Raw genomic sequence first — 26,715 nt, forward strand, 5'->3', positions numbered from 1 at the left:
ATTAACTGTTGTTTACCAGCTAAAAAAACTATTTGTAGCTAATCAAGCTAAATTGAACATAATAAAATTATTTACAAGGGAAGCCACTACTTTAAAAGAAGCTGCTACTTCCTCAATTATGTTTTCATGACTATTTTGTCTTCTGTTGTTAGTGCAATATCTGCATGGACACATTATTTATCATAGAACAGTAGTTGTCTTTTTGTCGTAAGAATAGATGCCTGATGAAATGTGCATTATAAGAGCAATTTCGCTAATGTAAGTACTGTGTGCCTACATATGATGACTTGTCTGGAGACTGAAGAACTTCTCTATAGAAAACAACATTGTTTTGAAGTCAGCTGCTTGTTTAAAAACCAAGGTTGCTTGATTTCTTCATGTGATACAGAAGACAGGAGAGAGCAGAGCATTAAGAAATCCTTTGATACAGTTCTATACCATTGCCTAGCAAACAAAATGTATGCACATGGAATTTCTGGAAAGATGTGTGGCTGTACTAAAGACTCTTTGGGAACAGAACTGGATACTCAATACACTATTCTTCATTGGAAGACATCATCAAAAGTGAAATCAGTGTCTAGCACATCTCAAGGTAGTTTGATAGGATGTAACTGGCAGATAAAGCTGTTTGCAGGTGACAGTACTGTACGGGAAGGTAAAATTGACTGGTCACTTTTATTAAATACAGAGGGACTTATAAATTATCATTGCATGGTCCAAAGATTGGTAACTGACCCTCAACATAAATAAATGTAATGTAATGTGCAGAAATAGACCTTAGGGGGAAAAAAAGAGGAAGAAGAAAAAGAAAACCATGCTAACTGTGCATTAATTTATCTTATGCTGTCTCCATTGTAGATTGTTATGCAGCTGGACCCCAATAAATGTTACATTTGATAATTCATTAGTGATTAATGTCTAATAGTAGAAGATCATTTTCATTTGTTCATAATTGCACAATATGGTTCTTTGTGAAAGAAAAACTTTGACTGTTTGTTGTGAACCAGTTGTATGTAGATATGCTCAGTAATCATCTTTGCCATGTGTCATATGAATCAGTTTGGGCCCTTGACTGGTGTGCTTGTGTCATCAGTTAACATGAGTTTTTTAACAGTCCTTTAAAGTCATAGAAATGTCATTTATGTAATTAGGAGCAAGAGCCAGTTCAGTACCAAACCTCATAGAGCTCCATGTTTTATGTTCCTCCATTCATGTGACAGCATTCTCCATCCATGCAAGAGGGATGTGATGAATACTACAACATTTTAGTTTGTCCAGTAGAATTGTGTTACTCTGCAGCTATGTCTTTTGTAAGAATTTGCCCCCAAAAAAGATCTGCTGAAAGCATGAGAAATCAGTAGTATAGGATTGGTAATTATTGTGGGCAGATTGGGTGCTGCTAGCAACTAGTTGTGCAAGTAATCTCTTATTAGAAGCATTCAGGTACAGACAGAGCTATGTGTGATATGACAGAGTGACAGATGATGCATCAGCCTCGCCCAGATTTGAACGCAGCTCTCAGCAGGGCAACTTTCCAAAACATTAGTATATTTCACAGACTGCTTCTCATACTAATCAACTCAGGGGATATGCTTGATGCCATCCTTAGTTGTAACTGAGGCTGCACTCTAATTTGTTGCCTGCACCCCAACTGTAATTACATGGCCACCTAGGTGAAAGACCTAAATATGAGTGACGTCACTGAGATATACACTGGTGAAAAATACGAGCTACCTAGTGATTTCCACACGACTGACCTGTACCTTCAGCAAAAGCTTTTGTGGCCACCCAGCTTGTGGCTTCAGTCCTGTGCGGTACATCTGGGATGCCATCAAACTACTATGCATACCTCAGAACCAATTATAATCCATCTTTGTGGGTTGTGGATTGTCATTGCCTAGTCCTTGAAGTCAATTGAAAATGCATTACTTGCCATCCAGATGAAACTGGGTACTAGACATTACTGCGTAGGTGTATCTAATTCAGTTGAAGACAATATCAAGTAGCAGAAACTAATAGTGAAATGTCAAACAACACAAAAATGTTGTCAATGACTTTTTGTTGATGAAATTAAGTGTAATCTGAAGTTGTGGAGTACCTTCAGTTATACAGGGTGTTACAGAAAGGTACGGCCAAACTTTCAGGAAACATGCCTCACACAGAAATAAAGAAAAGATGTTATGTGGACATGTGTCCGGAAACGCTTAATTTCCATGTTAGAGCTCATTTTAGTTTCGTCCACCTACGCTCAATGGAGCACGTTATCATGATTTCATACAGGATACTCTACCTGTGCTGCTAGAACATGTGCCTTTACAAGTACGGCACAACATGTGGTTCATGCACGATGGTGCTCCTGCACATTTCAGTCGAAGTGTTCATACGCTTCTCAACAACAGATTCAGTGACCGATGGATTGGTAGAGGCGGACCAATTCCATGGCCTCCACGCTCTCCTGACCTCAACCCTCATGACATTCATTTATGGGGGCATTTGAAAGCTCTTGTCTACGCAACCCCGGTACCAAATGTAAAGGCTCTTTGTGCTCGTATTGTGGACGGCTGTGATACAATACGCCATTATCCAGGGCTGCATCAGTGCATCAGGGATTCCATGCGACGGAGGGTGGATGCATGTATCCTCGCTAACGGAGGACATTTTGAACATTTCCTGTAACAAAGTGTTTGAAGTCACGCTGGTACGTTCTGTTGCTGTGTGTTTCCATTCCATGATTAATGTGATATGAAGAGAAGTAATAAAATGAGCTCTAACATGGAAAGTAAGTGTTTCCGGACACATGTCCTCATAACATATTTTCATTCTTTGTGTGTGAGGAATGTTTCCTGAAGGTTTGGCCGTACCTTTTTGTAACGCCCTGTATAATGGTGTGGTGGTGTTCCTTTTGTAAGAGTGCAGTTTTCTGAACTGAAGAAACTGCTCAGAGACATTTCTGTTGCCTGCACTACTAATAGATCATTTCTCATCAAAAGAAGCAACCCAAATGTTTAAAGCAGCTAGTAATTGGTTAAGAAACATTTAGCTGAGTGCATCTAGGTTAGAAAAAGTGTGATTTATGTGCTTTTGTTCTTTTTTACAAGAAATTTGTATCACCATGAAACTGTTAAAATTAATTCCATTTGAATAGTCCTCAACATGTAATTTTTGGTATAGCTTGTTTCCGAAACTTCAGAATAATATGAGGATATTAAATGATGGAAGTTGAGTGTATCTTTATGCAGAAGGCTGTAAAAATCAAACTCAAAAGTTTTACAGGTACTTTTAAAGTTCACTATCTTGTGACACTCCATGATACCATTGACATACAGAGAATGAGAAAAGAGATTACAAAGAATGATGTTCCTGTTTCATGCATACTGCTGTCCGATTTACATTGAAACAAATCCAAGTAATAGACTGTTTACATTACTGTGGTGTTGCAACCAAAGATTGAAACAAGCCATTACTCCCTGGAATATGTCAACAGAAATTGACACATTTATCTTTTTGGTCAGCTCATCCAGTGTTGGAGAAATGTTACTGAAAAATGTGTGCGCCCAAAACGAGTGATGCAGATGCCTAAGTATTTATCAAGAAGTGTGAAAATGACTAAGTGTAGTTGGGCTGTTCCTTGCACTAGTCACAACCTGTCTAATGGATCTGCCAACACTTGTAGAATAGTGGTACATTGAATGAAAACCATTAATTTGGATCAGTAGTAACAGTTCTTTTCTTCCTTGACGAAAGGTTCAGTAATGCCAGTTGCTAGGTACTGCAGCCGAAATAGCGTTTATTAAACAATATAATGTCGTGGCTAGTTTTCATAGTACAGTATATGGACACACACACACACACACACACACACACACATACACACACAAATTAGATGCTCTGGCCCACATATCGTGATTCCTTTTATCACTCCTTTACTGCAAGGAAATGGGCTACACGTCCTAATACAGATCCCTCTGTCAAATCACCAGGCAAGTTTGTATAAATGGGGTAGTCAGAAGCAGTCTGAAAAGCATAAGAGGAGGGAGGACAACTGGAAGAAGAAGAAGAAGAAGAAGAAGAATAAGAACCCAAATGTATGGCATTCCTGTCATATGCAGGGCTGCCAGTAGCCAATATCGTGAGAATAATGGAGAAACATCAAATAACGACCGTTTTGCATGCAATGCAGAAAATTAAGGATACACTTGGCTTGACCAAAGACCAGCTGGTTATTTATAGTATTGAACACAAAGGTGGGATGCAGTAGATTGGGCAGACACACCGATGTGTATCACAGCTCCATACAGAATGCCTCAGAAACACATTCATAGCATCAACGAGGAACACACTGGTGATGTTGAACAAATGAAGAAGCTATGCAGAGCCAGTGAGTTCCAAGGCTCATTTGTCAAAGAGGCAGTAGAAATATGTCTGTACAACAACCTAATAAACTGGAATAGTGGATTTCAACTCAGCACAACATGGGGTTCTGCAATTATGAAAGTGCAACAGGAATGCTCCATTCTGAAAGCCGCAGAGTGTCTGCGGACAGAATGGACAGACACCAGGGTCCAACACCTGCACAAGGGCTACACCGCGTTCCTCCACCGCCAGTCATACTGTGTCCCCCCATTCCCAGTGCTGCACCTGCTTCTAGAGAGGTGTGGTAGGCCTGCTCACAGGAGATGTTAGTGGTCCACTTGCTGTATAGATATGCAGAACCCAGCATCTTGGCATTTTGACTGAATCTGATGGGCATGAAACTCATTGGAACATTTCAACAAGATGACCCTACCATTTTGTTGATCACACGATAAGTTTTTATCAACCAATATTCACTTAAATTGTATTTTAGTGTACTGAAACAACAGAGAAGTGGTACAGTTTAATTATAATTTACAATGTTTTCTCAGTATTTTGGAATTAAGTTTTTTTTACCACTAGATGGGAAATTGTACAGTGAGAGGAGGACACAACAAAAAGCACATTTCATCTCCAGATCATAGATCAGGCAAGGTTACGCAGTGATGATGGAGGAAGGCAGTGCAGATCCCTCTCTGACCATCCAGATTTAGATTTTCTATGGTTTCTTAAATTACTCTAGGCATAAATTACCTTAGGCAAATGTCAAGAAGGTTTCTTTGGAAAGGAGGCAGCAAATTTCCTTCACCATCCTTCCCCAATTTAAGCCTGTGTTTCATCTTTAATGGCCTCATCATTAAGGACATGTTAAACCTTAACCTTTTCAATTTCCTCCTTTGGTAAGCACTGGCTACAGAAGCATATAGATAGCAACAGTAGATTAAGTATATTTTTGTGAAAAATACACAGGCTAGTAGTTGAAATATCACAATATACCAAACAATACACAGTACAGTTAATATCTTATAGTAATGGGCAATGATATGGCATTTCAGCATATCGAATATTCCATTATGTTCTGCAGCTTGTAAAAACCTATTTCTCTCCTGTCGCTGTGTGACTAGGGCCTCCCATTGGGTAGACCGTTCGCCAGGTGCAAGTCTTTTGATTTGATGCCACTTTGGTGACTTGCGCGTTGATGGGGATGAAATGATGTTGATTAGGACAACACAACACCCAGTCCCTGAGCGGAGAAAATCTCTGACCGAGCTGGGAATCGAATCCAGGCCCTTAGGATTGACATTCTGTCATGCTGACCACTCAGCTACAGGGGGTGGACTTTTTCTCTCCTGATGTTCATGTTTCCAATTTCTTCCTTACCTTGTCTTTTTTCCTTTCATGAAGCATCTCACCCTTCACCCTTGACTTGTCTTGTGTGTGAAGGAGATCTGATAGGATATACACATGTCCATTTGTAGTAGTTGCTCTTTACATACTTTGGAATAAGACTTCATTAATCATACTCATTACTGATTTTACCATATTTAAGTGTAGTTTTAGAATTCAGGTCTGCACCATAGTTGCACTAAAATCTTATAAATATTTTTACAGAGCTCCAATTACAGCTGATTCACTTTCTTCAGATACTAAACTTGTTTTGGAGGAGGTTACAAGATGTTTGAATCTTGAGAAACTTCTGCCATGTTATAAATATACTGTGACAGTTGCCTGCCTTCGTGCTATTAGAAAACTGCAAAAATTTGGACATCTGCCCAGTAATCCCTCACTCTTTCGAAGCTATGCTGCATATGGTCAGTTTATTGGTAAGTACCACAAAAAAAAATTAAAAATAATTAAGAGTAACAAAAGGACAGTGTACATAAAGGAACAGATATTTATTATAGAAGATGAGCAAGGGATCACATTCACATAAGCACAACTCATACACATATGACCATTGTCTCTGGGGCGACTGGTCCAGCCTCAGTGACCAGAGACAGTTGTCATGTATGTGTGAGTTGTGGTTGTGTGAATGTGTGTTTCTAATTGAGAAGATGGCCTTCTGACCTAAAACCTAACTGTATAGCAGTCTTTTTGTTGCACCTGCCTGTGATTCAGCATCTCTTCTATATAGTAAACAGCAATCCGTCCTTTTCATAATATTGTCATTATTCTATCCTGGATTTTCCAAATGCAGAATAAATGTGTAGAAACTGTGGCCATGATAAGTATGTAAAAGTAAAGTAATAAAAAATGGAAAAAAACCACATTGGTTTAACATCAGAACAGTGAAAAGGCCAAAAGACATCTTTCAACTTTTATTTCCACAACAATGAATTATTTTTTTAACATTTTTTTCCAGCAGACATCATGACTTTTCCTCATTTCTCCTGCTTTTGACAATAGTGTACTAAAATTTGCTGAAATATCTTGATTTCATGGAAATTTCATGAAGAATGTCTAGAACAGCATGAGGGGTCAGTTCACCTCTGGTGCAACTCCTGTTTAGAATAATTTAGTTCTCATAATTCCAAAGGTTCTTGCATTGCATTTTGCTTTGATCATTAGTTGTTGTCCTGAATGATGTTAGATTGTCGGAAAAGTTCTGTGCTGGACATTGTGATGTAACTTTTCAATTGTTTCTAATATGTTCCTGTAGTTTCTCTCCTCATTGGTTAGATAGTGTTTTTTGGCCTGTAACAGACATTTTCAATCATGTTTCGTCAGTGCATTCCAAAGAACTTGGATATTGAATCAAAAAGTGTGTTGCTAGATTCAGGTGGTGATTATCTGCCAGAATCAATTGATGATGAAAGTAGCAAGACTAAGGAGAAGGTATACCATCAGTAGGTGTCTCCCCATCTCAGTTCTTTCCAGAACATTCTCAGGCATCAACTTGTGTAGCAGTGAACATGGCAGAGAGATGGAATCGAGGTGAAGGTTGCTAACATACCATTGCCTGGAAAAGGGCTGCTTTGAATTTTTTGAAGGAAAGAGGATGGCTCACTGCATATGTCTTCCACTGCATGGATGATTCCATCATGAGTATTTTCCAACTTCTTTTTGATGAACCAATGCTTTGTATCATAAAGAAACAGACAGAATCAAATGCTCATAATGAAATAAAAAGTATCACTTATCGTCGGAGGAATTGGAGATAGCGATTGGTATCATGTAAGCCAGAGGTGGTTTTTGTGCTAAAGGTATGTTGTTAGCAGTGGCAGATTTATATGTAGGCCCACTAGGCACGGTCCCAGGGACGGCACCTTAAGGGGGCAGCATTTTGAGCTCCGTACTCATTTTAACCTTTTATGCTTTAAAATGACTGTGCTTACAAATGACAAAAATTTTTAATATTGTTGAATAACTTGCTAGTTTCAATAAACCTTATGAGCAAAATTCGACAATACAAGCTTGGAAATATACCTAGTTTACTTGGTGACTGAATGGAATTTTAAGATTGGGTTTCTGTCTGGTGTTATCTTCATGATTGTTCAAAATATTTTGAAGTAAGCTGTCAGGACAGCAATCTAAAATACAATGTTTCAAACATTATTATTTTGAGAATGTCGGCTTCTGCTTAACCCTACCATATTTTCCCTGTGAAAATACCAGGACCCCTCAAAAGCTGTGATAAACTAATCAGGAGTTTCTTGAATACTGAAACGTGTGGGCCTCAGTATGTAAAACCAGATTTTACTTAAATTTCTTGTAGGAATTATGTCAACCCTCCATTACTGTAATTAATTTGAAAGCTCTGTGGTCTTCAATATCTGAGCTTTGATTTAATACACCTGTTTAACAAAACATGTTGATACTGGGAATGTTTTACATTTTTAAATACATGTTTGTACGAAAAGAACATAAGCAGAAAATCTAATAATGTGTGAAATACACTTCACAACAGTTTAAAAATTTATTTATTTATTTACTTAGTTACTTGTTTCGGTGAAAAAAGAAGAAGAAACCAACTTTTGTTTGTCTCATTTACTGTGATGCAGCCTGCACGATATTGAAGTTCCCACTCTGTGCAATCAAATAGTACATGGCATTGCAAATTTTATATTAAACTTCTAAACTAAGCTTTTTTTCTTCAAGGAAAGGTTATTTTTATTTTATGTTGGAACAAAAGGTGCATTTGCGTGTAGACATAACAGCAGTGTTCACACAAATGAGAACATATTGCATCAACTGCCAACAAGACTACATAAACTTTGTAGTCTGTCTTCTCTGCCCACAGAAACCTCTAAAATGTTATAAGAATAAGTGGTATAAGAGTTGATCCAGCGCACCTCACTGCAAGAAACTGCAAAAGTTATTTGCTTTTTAAATTAGAAAGACAATATCAAGAATATTCAGAACATATTTGCGTCCTGGCTAAAATTCCGGCAACGTGGGAAACAGAAGCCCAAAAAGGGACTCCCATTTTCTTTACGAGAGATTTGAACAAAAATGTATTTTACCATAAACTTTTAAATGGTGAATCAACTATGTGTGATTTTCTTGTATACTCCTGTAGCACCAGTGCTGTTTTTTGTGCACCATGTAAATTGTTCAGAGGTAAGGCCGCGATTGCTACTAATGGTATTGCAGATTGGAAAAATATTTCTAATATCTTATCTCATAATGAGAATTCACTTGAATGCAAAAATTCGGAGTTATCACTCGCAAAAAGAAAAAAGTCACTTGGAACACTAGATAATCATTTCGAGTCATATGTTGAGACAGAAAAAATGTACTAGCACAGTGTGTTGAAAAGGGTGTTTGTGGTAGTGAAGAAGCTAACAAGTTGGACTTCCCCTACGGGGACACATTGAAAGATTCCATTCATTACATAATGGTGAATTTATGATGTCTCTTATAGCTTAGTTTGATCCTTTTCTCACAAAGCACATTGAATCATATCGAAATCCAGGGCAGGAACATACTAGTTATCTTTCTTCAGCAATCTGTGGTGAAATAATAGAGCTTCTTTCTGAACAAATAAAGAGAATTATCATAAGTGAAGTAAAACAGGCCAAATATTTCTCTATAATAGTAGATTCTACTTTGGACATTTCACATATTGATCAGTTTCAGTATCTTTCATATTAAGATATGTGAACGAGAATGGTGAATGAATCTGTTGAACGTTTCCTTCTGATTTTACCAAACTCGGTACACAAATCCGAAAACTTAGCTGTCCGGTCTACAAATTCCATTGATATTACTGACTGTAGAGGCCAGTCATATGACAATGCAAGCAAAATGTCAGGAACCTACACTGGTTTGCAGGCACGCATTAAAGAACAAAACTCGAAAGCGCATTTTGTGCCTTGTGCAGCACATTCTTTGAATTTAGTCGGCACTAGTGCTGAAAGCTGTTGTCAGGAAGCATGTTCATTTTTCAATGTAGTTGCAAAACCTTTATAATTTTTCCTCGGCTTCTACACAACGCTGGGATAAACTTCTTTCTTTCATCAAACCAGGAAGCAAAACGGTAAAAAGTTTATAAAAAACACATTCGTCAGCAAGAGAGGAAACGTGTGTAAGTCTATATGAACACTGGGAGGGTGTTATCAATGCCCTCATACATATTGCTAGTAATACGCTTGAAAAACCAATTGTGCGAAATGAGGATTCAGCTTTATTGAATCAACTCAGCAGTTTAGAAACAGTATTCATGATGACAGTGTGGAAGGACATAGTCCAGAGATTTAATAGCGTAAATCTGAAATTGCAAAGTGTAAATATTGATACCAAAATAGTGCATGAATTATATGAATCACTTGTAGGATGTACTGCATCTATTAGTGGCATGTTTGACTATTATGAAAATAAATCCATGGAGATTTTGGCTGATATAGACTATGGATGCACCTATAAAAGATCACGAAAATGCAAACTTCATGACAATGAAGAAGAGTTTTTCTGACTGGAAGGGAAAAATTTAGAGTCGAAACATTTCTCCCAGTACTTGACAACTTCTATGCTGAATTAGTGAAGAGGAAGGAAAGATATAGAACACTGTTGGACTCCTTCACAGTTTTTGGTAACCTTAAGAACAGTTCACCTGACAATATTGCTGAATGTGCAACAAACTCCAGGTGTTATATGACACAGATTTAGAGCCTTCCTTCCCTAGTGAAAGTGTACATTTTGCGGTACTTTTGAAATCTTGTGATGATCTACATCTACATCTACATCTACATTGATACTCCGCAAGCCACCCAACGGTGTGTGGCGGAGGGCACTTTACGTGCCACTGTCATTACCTCCCTTTCCTGTTCCAGTCGCGTATGGTTCGCGGGAAGAACGACTGTCTGAAAGCCTCCGTGCGCGCTCCAATCTCTCTAATTTTACATTCGTGATCTCCTCGGGAGGTATAAGTAGGGGGAAGCAATATATTCGATACCTCATCCAGAAACGCACCCTCTCGAAACCTGGCGAGCAAGTTACACCGCGATGCAGAGCGCCTCTCTTGCAGATATTGATACATCAGTCAAAAGAGTAAATTTTTACAAAAAGGGAGGTTACAGTTGGTGTTTCTGAATGTTGACATTGCTCTTAGAATATTTCTATGTATGGCACTTACAAATTGTTCACCAGAATGCTCATTTTTGGGTCTTAAAAGAATGAAATCATACCTACATTCTACGGTGTCTGAGGAGAGATTGAACGCCTTGTCGACTCTTCTCATTGAAGCCGACCTCCTAACTGATAACTGCCTGAACTATGAAGATATGATCAATGAATTTTCTGCCGTTAAAGCCAGAAACAAACTTTGCTGACTGGTGAGTTTGTTTATTTATTCATATTTGTTTTAAAAATTTGAGATCATAATGTGATTTTTGTTATAACTTAGAGCACGTTTATTGGATTTACAAACTATGTATTACCTGTTTATTTTGCAATTGCCGATGACAGAATGTGGGGATAAACTTCGTTTACATGCAGACGTGACCGAAGGCACCCAACAATACTGAACAATACCCAAATGACTCAGGCCGCTCGGCTCTCTACAGTTAAGTCAAACTGATACTGTAGTATATTACAACTGATGTGTATTCTGGGCGTCTGCTGAAATGTATAGTTATCACGGAAATATACATTATCGGAGAGTACGCTCACATGAAAAAGTGTTAATAAATAACGTAGTTCAGTTCTGTCGATAAATATGTAAAATCTTTGCTAATACCTTTAGAAAGAGCTATAGTGAGAGCAGTAGCTGCAGTACAAAACTGCTCAGCCCTTACATGGATTAAAGGAATTGTGTACACTTATTATGCAGCACCTAGCTACACAGATGCAAATGCTTTACACGTTAACTATTAGATTATAAAACAAATTTGATTTTTCCACCCTAGTATGTAAGATTATGTAATAGCAAATCCATTTGTGTTGTTCGTCTGTATTTAGTTATTAGTTCACGCACTGAAATCTCCATTTCATTTTCATTTCTTATGCTTTCCTATAGATTCACGTATTAATACCGAATGTGTTTTTTTTATCTGCTACAAATTCAAGTTATTAGAGTATAAAATGACAGTTTAATTTTAATTTTGTATGCATCTCTGTAAAAGTACGTATTAATTTCTAATGTATGACATGTCCGCTTCAATTTTTAGATTGTAACACAACTTATTTATTTCGTTTTCAACAGTTTTGTGTAAAAGAACATACTCAAATGAACAGGGGGCGACAAGAGGTTCGCGAACTTATACCACTTATTTCTGAGCCAAAAATATCCTTTGAGAATGGGAAGAGTTACCCCAAAATATAATACCATATGTCATAAAATAGAGAGAGAGTCTGTGAACTTGTCAGATTCCTACTCTTTGATGAGAAATCATCCTGAACTCAAAACATCCCTTCACTTTTATTTCTGAAATATGAGATAAGGGTGTGTGACCAAATAGAGGAGCAAATCTCTGAGGTCATGGAACATGTCAGCACATGAAATTACAATGTAAAATAATAACAGATAAAATAAAATGTTTATGAACCCAAAAAAAAGACAAGCCATAAGTTTATGTAAATACAATGAATAATAAGCTTAACTTTCCGAGGAACTCCTCTGCGGAGTAGAAGGAGTGATCCAAGAGGAAATTCTTCAGTTTCGATTTGAAAATGCGTGGATTACGACTAAGATTTTTGAATTCTTGCAGTAATTTATTGAAAATGGATGCAGCAGTATACTGCACATCTTTCTACGCAAGAGTCAAGGAAATGCGCTCCAAATGCAAAGTGGATTTCTGCCTAATATTGACCGAGTGAAAGCTGCTATTTCTTTGTAATAAGCTGATATTGTTAACAAGAAACGACAGTAAAATATATAAACGTTGAGAGGCCAATGTCAAATACCAAGACAAATGAACGGGGGTCGACATGAGGTTCGCGAACTTACACCACTTATTGCACGAACCACCTGTTTCTGAGCCAAAAATATCCTTTAGAATGGGAAGTGTTACCCCAAAATATAATACCATACATCATAAGTGAATGAAAATAAGCAAAGTAGACTACTTTTTGTGTCAAACTGTCACTTACTTCACCTACCATTCAAATAGTAAAAATGGCAACATTAAGTCTTTGAACAAGATCCTGAATGTGGGCTTTCCACAGCAGTTTACTATCTATCCGAGCACCTAGAAATTTTTACTGCTCAGTTTCATTACTCATCTGTCCATTCTGTGACATTAGAATGTTGGGTTTTGTTGAATTGTGGGTCAGAAACTGTAAAAACTGAGTCTTTCTGTGATTTAGCATTAGTTTATTTTCTACAAGCTATGAACTTATGTCATGAACTGCACTATTTGAAATAGTACCCAGCAAACATAAATATTTTAGAATCACCTATAATACTAGAGGGCATATCATTTATATAAATAAGGATCAGGAGTGGCCCCAGCACTGATACATTGGGAACATCCACCCCCCCCCTCCCCTCCCCATTCAGCTGTGCCCCACTCAGACTCTACATTGTTGCCATTCTCATCACTGAAGTTCATGACCTTCTGCCGTGTGTTGTTAAAGTAAGAGGTGAACCAATTGTGTCCTACTCCCTGTATTCCCTAATCGTCCAACTTCTGGGGAAATATTTTGTGATCAACACAATCAAACGCCTTAGTTAAATTAAAAAAAAAGGTGCATAGCATTCAAAACCTTTAGTTTAATCAATCCAATACCTCACAGAGAAAAGAGAATATAGCATTTTCAGCTGTTAAACCACTTCTAAAATCGAACTGTACATTTGATATCATATTATGTGAAAGAAAACGATAAATTCTCCTTACTGCATACACAGACAACTTTTTTACATCCCTCCAGCTTACCAAGAAAAGTCAACAGAAGAAAATGTTGTTAGTGGAAACGATGTACCAGAGTCACCAAGAAATCTCCAACTGCACGAAGAACAGATCTGATTTATTTTCCACAATCTGATGAGCCAGAGTGCACCCTAACAGTGTACCGGGGATGAGGAATAAGAATGTTATTCTCAGCACACTGCCTTTTCAAGTACCAATGAATGGAGAAGGAAAGAAGAAACAAAAATTGTTACCTTCTATAACGCCGCAAATTGTGGTGTGCATGTTGTTGATCAAATGGTTCATAAATATTCAACTATGGTTGCTTGCAAAAGATGGCTGATGCATGTCTTATATACAGTATTCTAGACATGGCAACAATAAATGTGGGATCATCTACAGTCAAATAACCAAAAATAATCTGAAGAGAAAAGCATTCATTTTCCAGCTACTGAATTAACTCGTGAACGGGAAACAACATAGGGTGGGACAGGAACAAGAAAACCAATCAAACAAAGAAGCAGCTGTACGACTGGACATATGAAAACAGCAAAAGAAGTGTCAAATTTGTATGTGCTAAGGAAACAAGATCAATGACATCTGTCTGTAATGGAAAAAGTCACATGCAGAAAAATTGTACAGAAAACACCAATAATTTGCACAAGTGTGATTTCAGTGTTTGGAAATGTACAACTGAAGTAATGAAGAAATGTTAGAAACTTTAGAAGTAGGTCACAAATATCGGTAGAAATGCTATTTTTGTATCCAAAACTGTAATCTAAAATTGTTAGAACTCTGAGGTAATGCTTTGATTGAAACATGCAGATGACATACAAGTAAATGGAAAAATAAAGGTCTTACTTTGATGATGTTGTGGATTTCTAATGCAGGTTCCATTAGTGATTAAATGACACTTTTCCACTGTTCTAGGGGTGTCGCATTTTCTACTAGTCCAGTGGTAATGGTATCACTCAAAGAAGGTTGATAAAACAGAGACTACTACAGCCACATTAAAAAGCAGATTGCAGGAAAACTGATACAGAAAATTTGATAGCAACTTCTATATGCATAGACAGGACCCTGCTTAAAGCCTACATTAGTTTTCACAGTCAAATCCTAGTGAAAGATCGATCAGAAAATCCTAGGAAGTCCTGGTCATATAGATACATCAAAAAAAGTTTTGCATCACCCTGGTTCCCAGAACTCCTGAGGATGACGCTGACTGTGGATATTGCATCATAGACACAGTCCCTTTAACTGTTCAGAGATGTCACTAAACCCACCCAAAGATGTAAACAACCATACATGAGCAGTGCCTATTAGACAGAGGGGGTCAGTTCCAGTCATTCCACCAGGAAGGAGGAGAACGGCACATGTTGTCTGTAGTTCAACCATGCCCAGACGGTCAATACTGCAGTTTGATCGTGCCTGCATTGTTACTTTGTGCCAGGAGGGGCTCTCAACAAGGGAAATGTCCAGGAGTCTCGGAGTGAACCAAAGCGATGTTGTTTGGACATGGAGGAGGTACAGAGAGACAGGAACTGTCACTCAGGCTGCCCAAGGGCTACTACTGCAGTGGATGACAGCTACCTACAGATTAAGGCTCGGAGGAACTCTGACAGCAATGCTGCCATGTTGAATAATGCTTTTCGTGCAGCCACAGGATGTCGTGTTATGACTCAAATTGTGCGCAATAGGCTGCATGATGCACAGCTTCACTCCCGACATCCATGGCGAGGTCCACCTTTGCAACCATGACACCATACAGTGCCGTACAGATGGGCCCAACAACATGCCGAAGGGACCGCTCAGGACAGGTATCACTTTCTCTTCAGCGATGAGTGTCGCATATGCCTTCAACCAGACAATCGTCGGAGATGTGTTTGGAGGGAACCCGGGCAGGCTGAACACCTTAGACACACTATCCAGCCAGTGTAGCCAGGTGGAGGTTCACTGCTGCTTTGGGGTGGCATTATGCGAGGCTGATGTATACCGCTGGTGGTCGTGGAAGGCACTGTAACGGCTGAGCGATATGTGAGTGCCATCCTCCAACCGATAGTGCAACTGTATCAGCAGCATATTGGCGAGGCATCTGTCTTCGTGGACGACAGTTCGTGCCCCCATTGTGCACATCTTCTGAATGACTTCCTTCAGGATAACGACATCGCTCAACTGGGGTGGCCAGCCTGATCTCCAGACACAAACCCTATCAACATGCCAGGGATTGATTGGAAAGGGGTGTTTATGGACGATGTGACCCACCAACTCCTCTGAGGGATCTACGCCGAATCGCCGTTGAGGAGTGGGACAATCTGGACCAACAGTGCCTTGATGAACTTGTGGAAATTATGCCACGACAAATACAGGCATGCATCAGTGCAAGGGGACATGCTACTGGGTATTAGAGGTACCGGTGTGTACAACAATCTGGACCACCACCTCTGAAGGTCACCCTGTATGGTGGTACAACATGCAGTGTGTGATTTTCAAGAGCAAGAAAAATGGTGGAAATGATGTTTATGTTGATCTCTATTCCAATTTTCTGTACAGGTTCCGGAACTCTCGTAACCAAGGTGATGCAAAACTTTTTTTGATGTCTGTACAAAGCTAATGAACAATTTCATACTTCCACTCAGTCTGTTATGGGTCAGTGCTGTCTTTAAACTGAAGACAGCAGACAGAAAGCTGGACTGTTAAATTCTGCATTTAGAAATATATTCACCCAAGAGCATTCTGCAGTACCATAGACTCACAAATAGGAGATACTGATGTTACCACTCCCGACGTTGAGAAACAAAAGTCTACTTACAGTGAAAAAGCCTTGACAGAATTCCAGTTGAATTTTACATCAAATGTGCTGTAGAATTAGCTCCTTTCGTAGTTCATTTTTATTGAGAATCACTTGCACAGCAAATAGCCCATTGTGACTGGAGGAGAGTTCAGGTTACTCCTGTTTCAGTAAGGATAAGGACTGGATTCACAGAATTACAGACCATCTGTTGTAGGATACTAGAGCATATTCTAAGCTTAACCATTATGAAGTTCATGGGGAGAAAAACAAACTTCTCTCAAGGAATCAGAACAGATTTAGGAAAAGCCACTTCTGTGAAAAACAGCTTGCATTATTCATACGCAACATGGCTGACAAAGTACAGTCAGCTGAACAGGTACTTTATCATCTTACAAAAGGTGTTCAACACTGTACCACTTTCTCAAGTTGTAATCAAGATATGATCATATGGAGCATCTTCACAAATATGTGATTGGTTTGATGAATATTTGAGTAATAGAACCCATTATATTATATCGGCTTGTGATAATCTTTATCATGTGTGAAATCAGACAATGGGCAACAAAATAAAAGGCTGGTATTTTGTGTAGTCTTTTGTAACTGTGGAATAAATATTATTCCAAATTATACAGAAACAGTTATTCTTGACATAAATGAAAATTTTTTCTTTTGTTTTACAGATGTTAGGTTAGCTGCATTGGATGCTCTGGTAGACTTCACTCGTGTTGATGGACGATGGGAAGATCTAGTCTTCCTTCTCGACATGATTGAGAATGACCCAGATCCTGCTGTTCGCCATCAGTTAGTTAGGATGTTAGCTGAGAATCCACCCTTTGATCGTGCTCATAGGCATAGGCTTGATAAGGAAGAACTTGTTGAGAGATTGTGGACACTAATGAAGTAAGCTAACTACTTTCTTTTTATTTATGTATCATATTTTTTTATTGCTCTCTCTTATATCTAACCAGGCATGCTTCAAATTTATCATTACAATTATGAAACAAATGTTATAAGATTTCTTACATGTAGCATGGAATCCAACACTTCAAAATAGTTATACAATAAAATTAATGGTGAACAACAGTAGCTACAGCAGAAAAAATATGTAACTCATATATCTTTGTGGAAAGTAATATGACAAAGACACATTACAGGCAGATAGACATAGGCTGTGAACTGTAGCAGCTGTGGATGTTTGGGAAAGGGGAGCAGAGTGTGATGTAATATACCACTTCAATAAAGTGACATGTTACCCAATGTTTACCTAACCAACAATCGATAACTGTGACTGTTAAAAGTATTTTTGTTGGTTAAGTAGTTTAGAATTGCAATCTGTTTGGAAGTTTTGTTATTATGTATGCATGTAAATGGATATGGATGGATGCCACATGTCTTAAATACGGGATAATGAGGGCAGTTTTACTATGTTTCATGATACCTGCTGGCTTGGCAGTTATTCCATGCTATGGTGTCAAGGCATGGACTGTAGTGTGGTTCTGGCTCTGAGACACTGATGATTATACTACTGAAAGATTACGTTGCTGTCAGGGAAGACATCAAGCATGAAGGGAAGCAGATGGTTTGCAGCTGTCAGCGTGTCTTCGATTGCTACCACAAGACCCATGCAAGTGCAGGAGAGCTTCTCCCATAGCATAATACTGCTCCCACCAGCCTGTGTCCATGGCATGCTGCACATTTTGAGCTGCCATTCACTTCGATGATGGCATTTTTCAAGACAACCATCTACCTAGTGTTGCAAAAATGTGATTCATCTAAAGAGCCGACACATTTACATTGATCAACTGTCAAATCCTAATGGTCCGGTGCCCACTGCGGTTGTAATTGATTATGTCATTGGGACAACATGCGAACATGTACGGGTGGTGTACTGCGAAGCTCTATTTTCAATAATGTATGATAAACAGTGTGTTCTGAAACTCTTGTGCTTGCACGAGCATTGTGCTCTTTTTGCAGAGATGCCACAATCACCATCTATCGTACTTTGCAGAACAGACAAGCCTCTGAATCACACATTCTGTGAAGAGTCATAGATGTCCACTTATTTAGCGCCTAGTGGTAGTTCCACTGCCCTTCTGTCTCTCTCCATTTGTGAGATACTTGTTCACAGGCTTTGTGAATAATTATCTATCCTTTGTCAAAGTCAATTTTGTCAATGGATGTCCCATTTGCAGCCTTCATTTGGATGATCACCCGTTCATGTCTGATCCACTTATGTACTTTTGTTAGTGTGTCAGGTGCCCACAATGCCACCAGGTGGGCTGTGGCCGTAATGTTCTGCCTGTGTCTGTATATGTGCGGATGGATATGTGTGTGTTAATGAGTGTATACCTGTCCTTTTTTCCCCCTAAGGTAAGTCTTTCCGCTCCCGGGATTGGAATGACTCCTTACCCTCTCCCTTAAAACCCACATCCTTTCGTCTTTCCCTATCCTTCCCTCTCTCCTGATGAAGCAACCTTGGGTTGCGAAAGCTTGAAATTTGTGTGTGTGTTTGTGTGTTTTTTATTTTGTCTACCTAGCAGCGCTTTCTCGTTTGGTAAGTCACAGCATCTTTGTTTTTTATATATATTTTTTCCCACGTGGAATGTTTCCCTCTATTATATACATTAGGTACTGTGGTAGAAATGACAGACAAAAATTATATGATTTAGTGAAAGTGCAGAATAGCAACAGTTATATTCAGATGTGGTATGTATTAATAGTACTTAATATGAAATTAAGTTAAGAATGTTGTAACAATGACAGATTATGAAGGTGGGCAATGGTTGGGCTACTGCACAAATTTTTCCAACTTTCACCAACATGTAGACCTAATGATTTCAACTCTAGCTTGTAAAAATTTAATTGGCACTTTTGTCCCCCTTTCTCTAATCGGTACTTTTTGGTAGAAGCCGGCCAGTGTGGCCGAGCAGTTCTAGGTGCTTCAGTCTGGAACCACGCGACCACTACGGTCGCAGGTTCGAATCCTGCCTCTGACATGGATCTGTGTGATGTTCTTAGGTTAGTTAGGTTTAAGTAGTTCTAAGTTCTAGGGGACTGATGACCTCAGATGTTCCAAGTCCCATAGTGCTCAGAGCCATTTGAACCATTTTTTGTAGAAATCAGAAGTCGTCATGCATTATCGATCAACTGAATAATTAGAACAGGATTAATTTAATTTCATCCTCATTACTACAGATAAGCACCACATTTGAATGTGAATGTATCTGTAATGCCCTTTCACGAAACATTGTTACTTTCTTGCCTTCCATGCTACATCAGAAATTGAGTTTTTTGCCTTTTGATAAACACTTGTTTTCATCACCATAAAATGTGCAGTATCTGAGAATTGGCCAATTTAATGAAAAAATTTCTAGTTGAAAAGTTATAGTACATTAAAATGTGTTTTCAGAAAGTCAGAGAAAGCACTGAAAATCTTAATTATTTAGTAAGTATCACCATTATCAGTTGTATGGAAATTGCATGGTTTGTGATTGTCAAATTTTTGCTTTACATTCAATTTTTTTCCCAGTATTCACTCTTGCTGCTTCAGTTATTTATCACTACAATCATTCTCTGGATTTTGTTGCTCTGTTATTGAAAACGTATTCTTTCTGCCAGGTCTCTTATTAACCACTGCCAAATACGGCAGTGGAGGAGGCATCAGTCATCATCTCACCATTGTTTAGTTATGTTTATCAGTAAAAGTCAGCTTGATGTGTGAATGTTTAATTCTGGTGAAAGTGTTGTGGTCGGTCTGTACATGACACAGCAAAGGAAAAAAGGCAAACCAACATTTATTGAGAGGATTAAGGTGGGAAAGGATAGTTAATATCTTGTTTTGGTGTACTGCACCACTGTTGTTGTTCATGAGAAGTGCAGGAAATCTTATTTGAAGAATTGTTATACCATAATGAATACAGTCGAAAATGAATACTACATTTATTGATTGTCAGTTCAAAGATCTTGCCTTGAAACAGCTTATTTTGTGGGGAACATGTGTCACAAGATTATACAAAGAACAAGATGAAAAACTGATTAAAAAAAAAATGACAGTATTATTGAAAGGATAGATTACTGCTCAGCATATAGAGGAGATGTTGAGTTGCAGACAGACACAACAAAAAGGCTGCTATACATTAACCTTTTGCGCAAAAGGCCTCCTTCTAAGGTAGAAAACAATCACACACACACACACACACACACACACACACACATTCATAGAGCCACAACTTACACACACATGACCACTGTTTCTGGCCACTAAGGCCACTGTGTGTGTGATGCATGTTCTCACTGGAATAAGTGAAATAGAGATTAGACCAAGAGTTTCAAACTGTTTGTGGTGACCCCCAGGGGCATCATAGCCTTACATAGGGGCGTCGTCGTGGTTTCATAAAAATAATAATTTTCATTTATTTACTTTCTGAGTAAAGGAACAACATGTGAGCTAGTAGTGATATCTAGTGGGCCGGTAAGTAAATAAGTGTTGTTACTATGGCAGTGTCGTAGATGGCAGTCGAACCTTTTTAATTCAATAACAATCAGTTGGAAATAAGTACAAAATGTGATGTTTTAAATGTATCAGGCTGTTCAAAAGATATGAATAGATGAAAATGCAGAAAGTGTGACAACAGTTAGTTTACAATATAGCAATGCCCATGCTGTTAAGAAGAATGATGCAATCTTCCTTCAGACATGTGTATGAGTACAGGTTGTGTCACAGGAAAGATATGTGAAAGTTTGGACCTGATCGTTAGTTGGGCATGGATAGCTAATGCAGTTTAGATGACCGCTTATGTTAAGTGGGAAACCTGGGTTTGAGTCTGAGTACTGCACAAATTTTCATTGTTGTCATTCCCTTATACAGCTGATGATTGTATGTACTCACAGTTGCAAATAACTTCATAATGGTTGTAGTCACCACGGTACCTGTGTCTTTGGATAGGCGTGCATGACCACAGGAATGCTGCATCGGTCTTCTTAACAGCAAGGGCTGATACTGGGCAACGACTTTTAATTACAATATCCTCCCCTGTACAGGAATAACATAGTATGTGCACAATTGCAGGTTGAGATGCAAGAACAACAACATATGGAAGTTTGGGACTGGCCATAAGTCATGCATAAATAGCCAGTGCAGTTAAGGCAACTGTTCATTTAAAGCAGAAAACTTGGATTTGAATCCTGGTCTGGCACAAATTTTCATTGTTGTCATTCCCTTAAAAAGCTGATGATTGTACAAATTTGCAACTGTGAATACATTTTCTGTACAGTTACTTTAATTTCGGTTTTATATGTACTACTGTTGGAAATGAAGAACGACCACGGTGTTTTGTTTGTTTTAAAGTCCTAAGCACTGTAAGCACGCTTCCTAATAAAACAAAATGTTTGGAGCATATTGAGGTAGTCTTGCAAAAAAACCATAAGAATACTTTTCTCATTAGTTAAAATAAATGACTGAGTAAAAAACAAACTATAATTTTTACAAAGGCTCTTCTTTCATCTTACTAAGTTGCCTGCTGTGTACCAAAAAGCAAGAAATGTTACACCATAGCTGAAGACCTCTTTTTACCAACTGCTCTGGACATGGTGTTTTATGATAGGTTAGTCAGCTGTCATGCTACTGGGAAGTGTGCCTTTGTGACAATTAGTCATTGAATACTTGATATGGCTGATGACATTAATTATTAGTTAATTGAAAAACTCAAAGGTAAAGATTATTTCACTGCTTGGTTGGCTGAAGCTATAGACAATCACCTTGATGCACAACTATTTGTTACTAGCTGTTTTACATGGCAACAAATGTAATGAAGGTCTTCCTTCCTGCAGGAAAATGATTCTTGGAACAAAAGCAACAGATCTTTTTGAAATACTGCATTCCTTTATGGAAAAAAACAACATTAATTGGGAATATTGTATAGTTGTGTGTACTGACTGGAGTCATTGTATGGCACATTGTTGCACCAGGTGGCAATCTCTGATCTGTAAATAGGCTCCTCATCCTATTTAGACATTCTGTTTTGTTCAGCGAGAAGCACTGGCATCAAAAGGCATAAGCCTTGTGTCAAACTTGATTAAAATTCAGCCACTTCAAAGACAATATGTTTTCAACACGTGTTAATATGTGGGCTGTGAACACATTTCATCAGGTTACACAGTAGGCTAATTCTCACTGGCCGTCATGTGAGAACATCTTGAAAAGGGTATATGAACTTAGAAAACTGTATTCTTATCTTGTTCAAGAGAAACATTTGATATCCAAGAAATTAATAGGCAGTGATCTTGTCCTGAAGCTGTCACATCTTTGTGGCATCATTTAAAAATACAGTGCGTAAAACGTACCCCTTCAAGGTAAGAGACCAAAATTTCTGCAACGGCCAGATAATATTTCAGTCTTCAGAAAGAAATTGCTATTCTGGAAGAAAAATGTGAAGAACACCTATGTTCCACGTAAGTGTGCAATAACTACCCGCAGGAAACAGGTGGCGACGCTAACAGTGGAGGCTGTATGAAGCATATCAGTGGGACACAATAATGCAGAAATGGAATGGTTTATCTGATGTCCAAAAGTTCATGATCATTGGCCTTTGGCCCAAGGGTGGAAGCATTTCCAAAATGGCTAATTTTCTAAACTGTTCGCACGCTGCTGTGATTTAAGTATATGCAGGGCAAAATGGCGATATCCTAAACCGGCATTGGGGCAACTGTGGTGCACCATAGATCATAGATAAGGGTGAACAACAGCTGTGGAGATATGTGAAGGCGAATAGACGTGCAGATGTTGAGCGACGTGGAGGATGAAATTTAGGACAAAGAAGAAGAACTCCAAACACAAAAGGACTTGGCATGGTGAGAAGTAGAAAATGCAATGAGAAATTTGAAAGAAAGGAAGGGATCTGGTTTGGATGAGCTGAGTGTAGAGATGGTGAGAGCAGCAGCAGAGAGGGGGATGCAGTGGTTCTATTGAGTGATGAAAATTGTGTGGAAAGAGAGGACATCTTCAATATACTGGAAGAAAGGAATGATTGACCTGATCTTCAAAAAAGAGAATAGAAAAGAATGCAAAAACTGTCAGGGAATCACATTGGTGAGCCATTTTGCAAAGATATTTGAGAAAGTTGTGGAAACACAAATTCAAATTCATACAAAAAGAGGGAAGGATGAGAGAGCAACAACGTGGGTACAGAGCAGGGAGCTCTGCAGTAGATCTAGTCTTCTCTGTAAGACAGCTACAGGAACACCAGTACGAATATGGAATAGATCTACTGACGGCTTCCTAGATATTTTAAAAGCATATGATAGTTCTACAGATCGGAGCGTGGGCTGTCAGATCCCTTAATCGGGTGGTTAGGTTAGATAATTTAAAAAGGGAAATGGGTAGATGTAGTGGGAATTAGTGAAGTTTGGTGGCAGGAGGAACAAGACCTCTGATAAGAAAAATAAAAGGTTATAAATACAAAATTAAATAGTGGTAATGCAGGAGTAGGTTAAATAATGAATAAAAAAATAGGAGTGCAGGTAAGCTTCTACAAACCGCATAGTGAAGGCATTATTGTGGCCAAGATAGACACAAAGCCCACACCTACCACAGTAGTACAAATTCATATGTCAACCAGCTCTGCAGATGACGAAGAGATTAATGAAATGTGTGATGAGATAAAAGAAATTATTCAGATAGTGAAGGGAGATGAAAATTTAATTGTCATGGTTGACGTAGTAGGTGAATATGGAAAGGGGGTAAGGAATGAAAGAGGAAGCCGCCTGATAGAATTTTGCACAGAGCATAAATTAATCATAACTAACACTGGTTGCAAGAATCATGAAAGAAGGTTGTGTACATGGAAGAGGCCTGGAGGTACTGGAAGGTTTCAGATAGATTATATAATGGTAAGACAGAGATTTAGGAACCCAGTTTTAAATTGTAAGACATTTCCAGGGGCAGATGTGGAACCTGACCACATTCTATTGGTTATGAACTGAAGATTAAAACTGAGGAAACTGCAAAAAGATGGGAATTTAAGGAGATGGGACCTGGATAAACTGACAGAACCAGAGGTTGTAGAGAGTTTCAGGGAGAACATTAGGGAACGATTGACAAGAATTGGGGAAAGAAATATAGTAGAAGAAGAATAGGTAGCTTTGAGAGATGAAATAGTGGAGGCAGCAGAGGGTCAAGTAGGTTAAAAAGACAAGGGCTAGTAGGAATCCTTGGGTAACAGAAGATATATTGAATTTAATTGATGAAAGGAGAAAATAAAAAAATTAAGTAAATGAAGCAGGCAAAAAGGAATACAAATGTCTCAAAAATGAAAATGAAAATGAAGATGATGATGATGATGATCTGTCACATACACTTACATCAGTTATCATATACAGCTTTCATGAGTTACAAAATGAATAAATCAGCAGTCCAGTACCATGTTCAGCATCCTAAGTGGCCAGAATCATACCTTAAACTGTCCTGCATTGACAACTAAGTTGTTGCTGGGATTTGCTCCTCATGTCAGAAACTATCACTTCACTGTAAAATTGCACACTATGCTTTCACTTGATTACAACTACTTCAGAATCCAGTTCATCTTCTTCTATTGCTGTGATGCTCTCTTTTGCATCAGTGATATCAAGTGATGTCATGCAATGGTAAGACACAGGACCTGCATTTGGGAGGAAAGTGGCTCAAATCCTAATCTGCCCATCCAGATGAAGGTTTTCCATAATTTCCGTGGACCTGTTGAGGTATGAACTGGGATGGTTTGTTTGAAAAGGACATGGATGATTTCCTTCCCCATCCACCCTCAATTCAAGTTAGTGTTCCGTCTCTAAATATCTAATCAACAACAGAATATTAAACCATAGTTCTCCTTTCACACTATTCTCTTATGCCCCTAGCCCATGCCTCTTCTCAGCAATCATTCACTGACCTTTTCATATGTTTTATACATTTCCAGTAAGTCTCTTTGTGGCCTAAAAGCCTCTCTCATACTGACTGTTGGTAACCATGTAAAACTGCTGGTTGTAAAATCTCTTCTCTTGAAGGGTAATCTAAATATTTTTGGAATGTTCCCTTTCTACAAAATTTCTTAAATCTTGCTTTTTCCCTATGGTGGTTTGGGTCATTCAGCCATATGTTTGTACTTGGATTTGTTATTACTATGACCTACATGGTGTAGAAATGCGTACTCGCACTGTTGGCAACTACTCAACTCATCATCTATTTGTAAACTCTTAATTTACAACTTTGCCATCCCAATAGCTCAACATGAAATGATTCGTTTAAGTACTGGCTGTGGAATGAACTTTCTTGTGGACCTGTTTGTTGTAAACTTCAACAGTTACAAACATGGAGCCTTCTAACCAGGTAATAAGTTCCCAATTTATGGAGGAGGCTCACTGTTGACAGATTACAATATAAGCAAAGTCACTTCATAACTGTAAAATGTAATCTTTCATACCCAGATATACCACACTTCATAACTTCATGTGACACTTCAGAATGTTTCTGACAAATGTTAGTGTGTATCACCAAAACAGTCAAGAATACTTTAAATATCTGACAAAGATTTGCAGGCCATCAGGCAAAGGGGACTGAAAAACAGTACTGATGGGCGTTCAACAAGTTGATCACCTTGTGCAGAGCACTACTGACCAGCCAAAGTTCCCTTTTGAGGTCCAGGAGGACAAGTCATGGCAAAGTTTGGTGATGCTAAGGTGTTAGGTGGTGGCAGAGTATGGTGGCAGGTGTGAGGTTGGCTGAGGAAGGCTGCTTGCTTGGGGCAACTGCTTTGACCGCCCTCTTCAGCCAGCTATGAAACTTTTTTTTTTTAGTTTGCCTTGTAGTCAGATGGTGTGGACAGCAGTAGCTTTTGTTTTTTACTGCCATATGTGGCAGAGCCATTGAGCTTACATAGTTAATTGTGCCAATATCCATGGATGTCAGATGTATAATATGTTTTTGCAAATCCGTTATTCTTCTGCCACAGCCTTCGTTTCTTTTAACTTGGTTTTCGTGGTATTGATCTACACCACCATTTTTTTAAACTCTTTGCAAACTTTCTCATTTTCATAAGACAGTTCAGAGGCTTCAGAACTAGCTATATCTACCTTTTTCAATGTTTCTCTATCTTCTCCACCATATTCTTCCATAATTGTGTGAGGTGTGTTTTTCGTAGCATCCCATCAATATTAAGCTACTTCCTTTATCACACAACCAGCTTTGAATACCATCCTTATAGAAATCTGCTGCCTGAGCATAAATTTTGATGCTTTAAATGTTCTGTAACAATT

General features: G+C 38.5%; 1 protein-coding gene across 1 annotated transcript in view; it reads left to right on the top strand.

Annotated features, from left to right (window-relative positions):
• The window catches only part of LOC124613240 (transcription initiation factor TFIID subunit 2), a 116,167-nt gene that overhangs the window by 58,506 nt on the left and 30,946 nt on the right, over window positions 1-26,715 (top strand). Inside the window, exons 14-15 of the mRNA XM_047141921.1 lie at window positions 5,965-6,176; window positions 17,112-17,331. Of these exons, the coding sequence (XP_046997877.1) occupies window positions 5,965-6,176; window positions 17,112-17,331 (432 nt within the window). The remainder of the gene's footprint in view (window positions 1-5,964; window positions 6,177-17,111; window positions 17,332-26,715) is intronic.

Source organism: Schistocerca americana, chromosome 1 (genome assembly GCF_021461395.2).
Source record: "Schistocerca americana isolate TAMUIC-IGC-003095 chromosome 1, iqSchAmer2.1, whole genome shotgun sequence".
NCBI classification, from domain to species: domain Eukaryota; kingdom Metazoa; phylum Arthropoda; class Insecta; order Orthoptera; family Acrididae; genus Schistocerca; species Schistocerca americana.